The sequence below is a fragment of the Helobdella robusta genome, assembly GCF_000326865.2.
Source record: "Helobdella robusta unplaced genomic scaffold HELROscaffold_39, whole genome shotgun sequence".
Lineage (NCBI taxonomy): Eukaryota > Metazoa > Annelida > Clitellata > Rhynchobdellida > Glossiphoniidae > Helobdella > Helobdella robusta.
In genome coordinates this window covers 815,991-825,990 of record NW_008704865.1, presented here as the reverse complement: position 1 = coordinate 825,990, position 10,000 = coordinate 815,991, and the positions used below count along the sequence as shown (strand labels likewise).

The 10,000-nt window shown below is 35.0% G+C and overlaps 2 protein-coding genes across 2 annotated transcripts in view; one reads left to right on the top strand and one right to left on the bottom strand.

The window, feature by feature from the left end:
* Nucleotides 1–233: 233 nt before the first annotated feature.
* Nucleotides 234–9,133, bottom strand: HELRODRAFT_113661 (hypothetical protein; the record flags this gene model as incomplete). Its single annotated transcript, XM_009024082.1, has 21 exons — nt 8,882–9,133; nt 8,328–8,397; nt 7,732–7,843; nt 7,527–7,600; nt 6,892–7,102; nt 6,648–6,722; nt 5,917–6,124; nt 4,884–5,016; nt 4,518–4,617; nt 4,201–4,253; nt 3,829–3,928; nt 3,405–3,539; nt 2,778–2,840; nt 2,542–2,618; nt 2,343–2,443; nt 2,055–2,138; nt 1,825–1,910; nt 1,680–1,716; nt 1,104–1,265; nt 717–889; nt 234–452 (listed from the first exon to the last, which is right to left on the bottom strand). The coding sequence occupies exons 1-21, from the start codon at nt 9,072–9,074 to the stop codon at nt 234–236; spliced, it is 2,466 nt and encodes an 821-aa protein (XP_009022330.1). The 5' UTR covers nt 9,075–9,133.
* Nucleotides 9,134–9,540: 407 nt separating this feature from the next.
* HELRODRAFT_84138 (hypothetical protein) overlaps nt 9,541–10,000 on the top strand; it is a gene marked incomplete at both ends in the record, with an annotated part of 1,707 nt that continues 1,247 nt past the window's right edge. Inside the window, one exon of the mRNA XM_009024004.1 lies at nt 9,541–9,674. Within this exon, the coding sequence (XP_009022252.1) occupies nt 9,541–9,674 (134 nt within the window). The remainder of the gene's footprint in view (nt 9,675–10,000) is intronic.

Genomic DNA, 10,000 nt, shown 5'->3' with positions numbered 1-10,000 from the left:
AGTTCAATTCTTATAAAAAAAAGTTTATGACTGCCATGTCTTTGACTCAGTAGTTTTATATACGAATACGAATTTTTCTTGTTTGAAGATCATTTCTAAATTCTTTTCAAGAAAATTAATCAAAATTATCTTAATTATTTAACAATTAATAAAAATATTAAAAAATAAATCCCACGAATCTGTTTGTAACTTAAAAAATTTTTCCAAAAAAAAAAAAAACTGGAATCATAAGCTCACCTCTGTCGATCTCTGACATCCAAGATAACAATATGCGACTCATCACTACCAGTCTTATTATTAATATTATTACATTTATTATTATTATTTTGCACATTATTATTATTAATGTTGTTGTTGGTTTGTTTGATCTCCATGAGGTTAATGACATCCTCTGCAGATATCCTGGCGCATTTCTCGCATTTCAATTCATTCAGTGTCAGCCCGTCTATTGACTTAATGAGTATAAAATTAAATTTATTTATCATCGTCCTCCTCTTCGTCTTCATCACCGTCATCATCATTATTATCATCAATGATGAGGTATTATTATTATTATTATTCATATGTTGTGTTATAGAAACAGTTATAGTTCAATTAAAGTTAAACGACAATAAAAAAAAATGTAATAACAGAAAGACCTTTAATAAAAAAAATGATCAACTTAATGATGTTATCAATTTATGAGAATAACCATGAAATCATTTTTAGTAACCTACCAAATGCGTTTTAACGGAATAATCATTTAAATGGAAAGTTTTGATTGGTTGTTGTTGGGTAGATGTCGATGTCTGATTGGTCGGCGGGCCGTCGTATTGTCTGTAAGTGACACTTCTTGGGGTGGAACAAAAAATTTGGATGGAATCTTCCACGCATTTTTCCATGTCTATCTCTGAAAATAATTTATTATAAAATTGAAATCGCCAAAACATGGATGAAACAATCACCCAAACAATGACCAATCAAACTCTCAACCAAGCAATCACCAGCTAATCAATCAACCAATCAGACAACGAACCAACCAATCAACCAGCCAATCACGCGCAAAACGAACCGGCAAATCAACCAACTAGCCAATCACGCAACCAACCAATCACGAAACGAACCAGGCATATCTGAGAAGAGCAGTATGCACTCATTGAAATCGAAGGTCAGCAGTTGATTTCTCAGTTGTTTGAGAATGGCAACGCCAACGCAGAGTGGAAATGACGAGTTACCAAGCAGCAAGGTGTCCCAGAGGTGGAAAATCTTGTGCAATGGAAACACGTCTGCTCATGTTGGTAAAAATAAACATTTAGGAAGAAGCGTGGAGTTACCGTTAAGTTATTCTGGTTTTGTAGGTAATTACTTTACAGGTGTCTCTACGCTAACATGGAAACAACACAAACTCTTGTTACATGTTACTCTCTGACTGTTGTTAAAACGATGGAGCCAACAAATTGCTTAACTGGTGGAAATAACGAGATCTTAAATGTGACGAATCTTTACTTATATAACTACTAAATGGAAGAAACATCATGTTTGCTGTCACTGTATTAACGTATTCACAAAATTTGGCCTGGTAATATGCGTGAAATAAAATTAACACATTTACATTAAACCCACTACAAATTAACATATTTGCATAAATTAAATAAAATTAACATACGCAAACAAAAGTGAATGTTAACTTGCATACTAACGAGCATACATGGTCAGAAACCAAGGAATGGAATACAGCTAAAATGGAAAATTACAATTTGTCAATAATTAAATTTAGAAATTAAATTTAGAAATATATTGATTTAAAATTAAAAAAATAAAAATAGTATCATTTGACCTACTTACATCGGGAATGAAAGATATAGACTGCATGTGATTGGACAAAATTGGGTCATGAAAGGTTATCAGATGAGTGAAAACGGCCAAATATTCTGCGTGTGTATGCGTGTGAGGGTTTTTAGCTCATTTTCGTTCAAGTAAATGTATGAGTGAATGGAAGGCCGGATGGATGAAATGATGGAAAAATAAAAAATGAATGAATGGATAAGTAAATGAGCGAATGAATGAATGAAAACCTTGAATGATGTGTGCATTATCCTTCAAGAAGAACCCATGAAGATACTTCGGAATGAATGACGAGAGACAAGCAAAGGCTAAAGCTGTACAGTATGTTAAGATGGCGTAGATGATGATGACGTCATTAGCGATGATGATGACGTCATCATTAGCTTCATCAGCCATCAACTTCACCCTCGCTATTTCCATCACCATCACGATCATCATATTATCGTAATTAGTTTCATCATCATAATTGTCACTACAATCATCAACATCACCTCCGTCATCATCATCCTCATCATCACCTTCATCATTGAAGTTAAGATAGAGGAAAGGAGCACACAGAGAGTCCAAGCCCTGCCAGTACACCAGCTCTGGATGGCTAGCCACCCACGCCTTCAATAATCTGATGAGGATGGTGATGATGACGATAGTGATGATGACGACGATGGTGATTGAAATAATGCATATTGTGATGCTGCTGATGATGATTGTGATGATGACCTTTTGAACTTTAGATGACCTGTAGGAGATGATAGCAGTGGGTTGTATTGGTGGCATCTAGGTATGTCCACTTCTATCTGAATGAAATCATCATTTTCATCACCCTCGTTATCATCTATCTTAACTGACATCACTATCGTTATCATCATCACCAGAAATTTCATCATAATCAGCATCATTAGCAACAACAGCATCGTCATCATCATCTTCTTCATCATTATCATCATCTTCAACACCTGTCTGTCGGTAGGGGTTGGAGTTTCCTTATCAATGGCCTCATATCTTCCTCTTACATCGCCCTGCCATATTGATGATGATGATGATAGTAACACTACTATTACTACTACCACACCACTGCTGCTACTACTACAAATAAGTTTACTACTATTACTTACAATAAGAGCAACATTGATGACATCGTTAATATCAGTGATGGTACAATTCTATAAAAGTTCGACTCGATTTCGATTCGGTTTCAATTCTATTGCGATTTTTTAACAATATTTAGGCTACACAGAGTAAAACAATCAGTTTTTTTTCTGTGATATAACGCGCGTTTGCCCAAGAAAAAGTTACGTTATATTTCGTTCGCAAACTCATTTCAATTTTAAGATTGTGTCAGCAAAACGTCATGTAAGATGCAAATTAATGAGTTGACTTCATCTGAAGAGAAAAAAAACCAAATCGAATTCTTTCTCCTAAAAATAACCGAAACCGAATCGACTTTTCGACATCGATCGAATCATCACTTAATTATTTATAAATATAATTGAATATCACAACATAATCACTGTACCAATAATAATTATCATTATTTAATCATTATCGTTTAATCACTTAGTCGTCATCATAACCGTCAGCACCTCAATTTTCAAGATGGCCGCCCACAAGAAGTTCCTGTAGAGTGGAGGAATGTCCACCCGACACTCCTTAAATATTCGCTGTCTTTGGTACGGATAGCCCTCCAGCAGACGTTTGAATTTTATAATTCTGTGGAACTGTCATCATCATCATCATCGCAATCATCATCGCAATCACCACCATCATCACAGTCATCGTCACCTATTGCTTTTGGCCATCACCATTACTTTTATTATTCAAGTTTACATCTTTATCATAAACCTCACCGGAGGCAAAAAAATAAAAGCAAAGCGTCTGCAAAAATAGCGCCAATAAAGAAAATAATAGTGCAAACCCTCACTACCTATTCTCTCTCTCTTTCTCTCTCTCTCTCTCTCTCTCTCTCCCTCACATCCAATCTCTCCCTTTTACTACTCACTCACTCACCTGATACTCGACATCATTCTCCCTGATGACTAGTGGCAGTTTGACGATCTCCTTCAGGTCGCAGCCGCTGGTGGACGTCACTAACGAACTGGTCGCGTCCCTTCAGTAGCAGGGGTCAAATTGAAAGGTTAATGTCAAGATCGAAAGTAAATTTAAAGGTTGAAAGTGGTAAATGAATGTCAAGGTTGAAGCTGAATGTCCAACTGGAAGCCATAAAATTGTACACCATAATTAACATAAAATATTCTAATTAGAACAACAACAATAATAATAATAACATTAATAGTAATAATAATAATAATAATTAAAATGATAAAAACAAATAAACGAATGAATAAATGAATGAGTAATATGAATGAGTCAGCGATCGACCTGTCAAATTCGAACGTTGGGTAGAAGGCTCTCACGTCCATGCCACTCAATCTCTGGTGTTATAAATGCAGGTGACAATGTGAATAATAATAATAATAATAATAATAATAATAATAATAAGAAAAAGAAGAAGAATCTCCATAATTATAATTTTTTAATAACTAACATTACATTTCATACAAAATATTTTCATCGTCTTCCTCGTAACATCATCTATCGTAATCATCGTCTCGTAACATCGTTATCATCATCATCATCATCGATATAACTATCATCACCATCATCATAATCATCACCAAACAACAAAATGAACCAGCCTCTCGAGCGTGATCGAGTGGCAGAAGTAGGAAGTGGTCATCGAAAAGGGTCGACGAATCAAACGGACTGCCCAGCGACTCGCCCTCTTCCATTATTAGGCTATACAGTGGTCACCATCACCATCATCATCATCGTCATCACTAACATCATTACTATGACCAACACGATCGTTATCCTCATTGTCGGACATGAACGTCAACAACCTTATCACTGTTCACGAAGCCTTTCATTCTACAGCCAGCCAACCACGCCAGCCGACCTAGCCAGCCGACCTAGCCAGCCAACCTAGCCAGCCGACCTAACCAGCCAACCTAGCCAACTGACCTATCCAGCCGACTGATCAACCAGCCGACCAGTCAACTAACCATGGAAGATTGATGATGGGAGCCTTCCTACTGATCCGACCACTTTTCTTGAAAAGAGCCTCAACGTCGCCGCCAGCAAGTTTCCAGATGTTGTACACCTGATGCATGTCACACTCGGAGAGTAGGTCATTGTCTGATGATGATGATGACGATGATGTGGCGACAGTGGTGATGATGATGATAATGTGGCGACAGTGGTGATGATGATGATGATGATGTGGCGACAGTGGTGACGATGATGATGTGGCGACAGTGGTGATGATGAAGATGGTGTGGCGACAGTGGTGACGATGATGATGATGATGTGGCGACAGTGGTGACGATGATGATGTGGCGACAGTGGTGACGATGATGATGATGTGACGACAGTGGTGACGATGATGATGATGATGTGGCGACAGTGGTGATGATGAAGATGATGTGGCGACAGTGGTGACGATGATGACGATGATGTGGCGACAGTGGTGATGATGACGATGATGTGGCGACAGTGGTGATGATGATGATAATGTGGCGACAGTGGTGATGATGATGATGATGTGGCGATAGTGGTGACGATGATGATGGTGTGGCGACAGTGCTGATGATAATCTATTTGATGATGAAGTGATAACAAGTGATGACGACAAAAACACAATACCTGTTCTACCATTCGAAGGTTCATTATACGGCTTAACGTGCTTGCATCTAAGTTTCGTAGTAAACATATAATCAAGATCATCGTCATTATCACCATCATCGCCATCATCATCGTCGTCGCCGTTTTCGGTGACGTCATCCTCACCAGTACCAACGTCATCACCGTAACCGTTGTGGGTGAGTTTTGATTTTAATGACGTCTTCGTAAATAGTTTATGCTTGAGAAGTTGTTTAGGAGTTGGTCTGTGGTTGGATGATGATGATCTGATAATTATGATGATGATGATGTGACAGTGATGTAGTGATGACTGCAATAAAGTTAAAAATGATAACGGTTTTACTGTTTATAACTCATTATAATAGTGACACTTGTGAAACAATGGCTGATGATGACCGTGATCTTGATTATTAAAATTAGTACGATGATGATGACTTAATAATGATGACGAAAATCTAAAAGACACTAAATAAAACAAAATTAGCAACAACAACGACAACACAGCAACAACAACAGTAGCAACAACAGCAGCCATAGCACACCTTTCAGACGGTCTAAGATTGAGACAAGAACGAATAAAATCCCAAACAAGTTGAGGGCAGCCCTGGTTTTGAGACAGTCATTATCATCATCACCATCACACCACAACCATCATCAATAATATTGTCATCACCATCATCATCATCATCATATCCTTCTCGCCATCATCAGCGCTGTTATAATTGATACAACCATTAAAAATAGGATGAGCATCATCATCGTCGACATTATTCTCGTTGTAATCATTATTTCACTATCACCATCATAACTATCATCGTCACTCATTCACTCATAGTTACCGGAAAAATCTGTGAACTCTCCACTGTCATCTCACTCAGTATAATGTCCAATGGATGCTGCTTATCTGAATAAAAAAATATATCACCATCCTCATCACTATGCATCATCCCCGTCATCATCGTTATCGTCATCATCATCTTAGTATCATCATCATTATTTCTATATTATCTTCATCTTCACGGATATCATCGCCATCTTCACAGACATCATCGTCATCTGCATCATCACCATCACCCTAATCATCTTCATCATCACCATCACTATCATCATCTTCCTCATGCTGACACACCTCTATCAACAAGGAATCGAAAAACATTTCTTAAGACCTCCTTAAGTGATAACTTGCTCCAAAGTTTCTTCTTCTAAATTATCACGAAATTAAATATTAATCATTGAAGCACTAAAAATAAGTAATTATTAATTGATCAACTAATTTGTGAACAAAAAAGTTTACAAAGTATGTAACAGACACAAATGCATATGTGTTGTAAAACAATTTAAAATGTTACAGAATTGCCCTAACCAACTAACCAATAACAACTCGAAAATGATAATGCCTAACGACCACACATCTCTTTTGCAACCATCTTCCACCCAGTTCCGATTATTAGCATTGCTTGAAGAAGTTTCTTCTTTCTCTGACATCAACTGTTGCTGTTGTTGTTGCTGTTGATGTAGGGATGATTTTTGAGTGTGTCTCAGTTGTCTCAATAATACCTCTGGTGCAGAATATTTGGGATAGCTAACGTTACGATGATAGTTGAAAAATATTTTTATAATTAAAAAATGAAAAATATTAATAATAAAAAAAATTGCTTTTTTATTCTACAATAATGTCAATACAATGTTATTTTATTGTTATTGGGTTATACTGCGTTATGTTATATCACGTAATGTTATTTTGTCATCTTAATTCAATTCATCCAAATCATTATTATTATTATTAATAGTAATGATAATAATAATAATAATATTATTATTATTATCACCAGCAACCAACTAAATTATTGCTAATAAAAAAGATTCGCTGTCATCAAATTCATCATTATAGGTGTCAATTTCTCTGGCTATCAGCATTACTATTTTAATAAATTATACTGAATTTGAATATTAATTATTTTTATAATTATCCATTATTATTATTATGAATATTAATATTTTCTGACCCAATCGGAAATGAAACAGAAGAACCAGACTCGGTTATGTGGTGAAGACCATAATTGCAAATGATTATTCTATTCTGGGGGCAAAATTATTCAGAATTTTTTTTATTCATTCATCTTTCTACACATTCCATCCATTCATCCACTAATCCATCCGTCAATCAATCTATTCAATTATCCATCCATCAGTTCATCCATCCGCCCAAACCTCTTTGCTGACTAGAAGACAGGACAGAGAAAGAAATGAATGAATGATATCATGATCATTCAGGTATGACAGGCCACATAAAATGTCTTTGGTGTATTTAATGATTTCTTTTCTGAAATTTTCATTACAAATTTTTAAAAAAAGTGCAGTAAAGAATAACACGTGATTTTTTTTCAATAAAATTATACACAATATATATTAACCAAAAAGAACAAAAGATCATATCATATCAAGAAAATATGATTGTATCATGTATCATATATTTAATCATTGCTGTCATGAGCATTTCCTTGTCTATCTAAGAATTACCAACACACCATGGGTCTGCCATTAACAGCCCTAGACAGATGATAGCACTCCCTTGAGCCCCCAAAAATTTGGTACCCTTTTTGCTATCTTTATAGCGGAGGCCCAACTTTCTCTCTTATCCAGGTTAAGTGGTCCCATCAAGTATTTAAATACTCATTAGCCATAGATGACATTGCAAGGTTATTAGAAAAAAATATTGCATATGTAATAAATAATGTTATATATTACACATATGCAATACCCTTTTGCAATCGTAAGTTAATGCAGAATAAATTTTTTTTACTAACACGGATGGATTAGACTTCAAGACATCTTCTAAATTTCTTTCATAGTACTCGGATACTATGAAGACTCGCTCTGAAACATAAAAAATTAAATTTATTTTATGCTTAATTGAACAAATAAATTTATGAAGAGTTTTTTAGTTTTCCCATACAGATGACTTAATTATAATTAAGACATTTTGTAAAATGATGTTAAGTTAAAATTAGACAAAAAAAATATTCAAATAATAATTAAAAAAGGATATAAAATATTCAACACATTCGATTTGATTGCCTCAAATAATTAATTACTAACTTACTAACAAATTGCAAATAATCTATAATGCATCACAAAGCCGAATAAAAATAATTGAAATTATGAATAAATAAATTGATAATTCAATCAGCCATTCTATGATTACTTAATCAATCAACCATCACCTTTTATTCATACACAAATATATTAATTGATTGATTGATTGTGCACTTATAAATAAAAAGTAGTAACTCATCTCATTTTTTTGACTTTATTTCAATTTCAACAATGATAAAAAATTAGAAAAATTTTAAGAGCTAACCATGCTTGCCTCTGATTAAATCTAGGTAGGAGGATAAATTTTTATGGTTGAGTGTCGTCAGGTACTGAAAGCGGCCGAGAATTCTGATGGAGTTCGGAGTGAGGGGGAGGCCATTGATGCCACATTCCTCGTTCTTATGACGGGAGGCACAAAATGTAACGGCACCAAACGAGGCGTCCCTTAACAATTTCATTAATTAGCAATATTTAAAAATACGTACGCGACAACATTATTGTTAGATTAATTATTTAATATTAAATCAGAAAATCGGCAACTTTAACAACAGTTCAAACGAGTTAAATGTTTTGATTCGATCACAGCTGACCGTGCTGGACGGAAAGCCAAAAAGTAAATTATTAAAATTACTATAAAGCTTTAAAAATGGGGTTTTTAAAAATTTAAACAAAGACATTGTTTTAATAAAAGTTTTAATTTAAAAATTTTAAATATTTTTTAGTTTTTAAAACAAAAGTAATAATTATTATTTGTTCATAGCACAGTCCGTACCATAGTTTCTCATTTTTGCTCTACATAAAAATATCCTTGTCTTGACCCTCGTATACTATAGAAATAAAAAACGAATCCTAGACTTTTGATCAGAAAAATTTCAAGTCAAGAAGAGCAGGACCGGAACAAGAAGCAGTAGAAAAGAACAAAAAATGAGCGAAGAAATAAACGAGAGACTGATTGAAGAGTTGTCCCGGGTTGAATTTGCGTCAGATGAAGTCATTGGACTGAAGCACCAACTCGTTTTGTTTGACACACGACGACAGAAAACAAGGGAGGCCTACAGGTTTGCTTCACCAATCAATCAATCAATCAATCAATTAGCTTATAAAGCGCTATTTCCGCGATGTTCAACAGCGCTCCTCAATGAATTTTGAAAACAGATGGGTCTTGAGATCCGCTCTGAACTTTGCAAGCGATGGAGAAATAGTTAGAGAAGTAGGCAGAGAGTTCCAGAGAAAAGGACCAGAAAAAGCAAAAGCAGATTTGGCAAAAGAATGTTTAACACGAGTTAAGAAAAAGCGAGAAGAAGAAGACGATCGTAAACCGGGGCGTTTAGGTTCAATTAATATATCTGATAAGTACTTAGGAAATAATTTAGATTGAGACTTA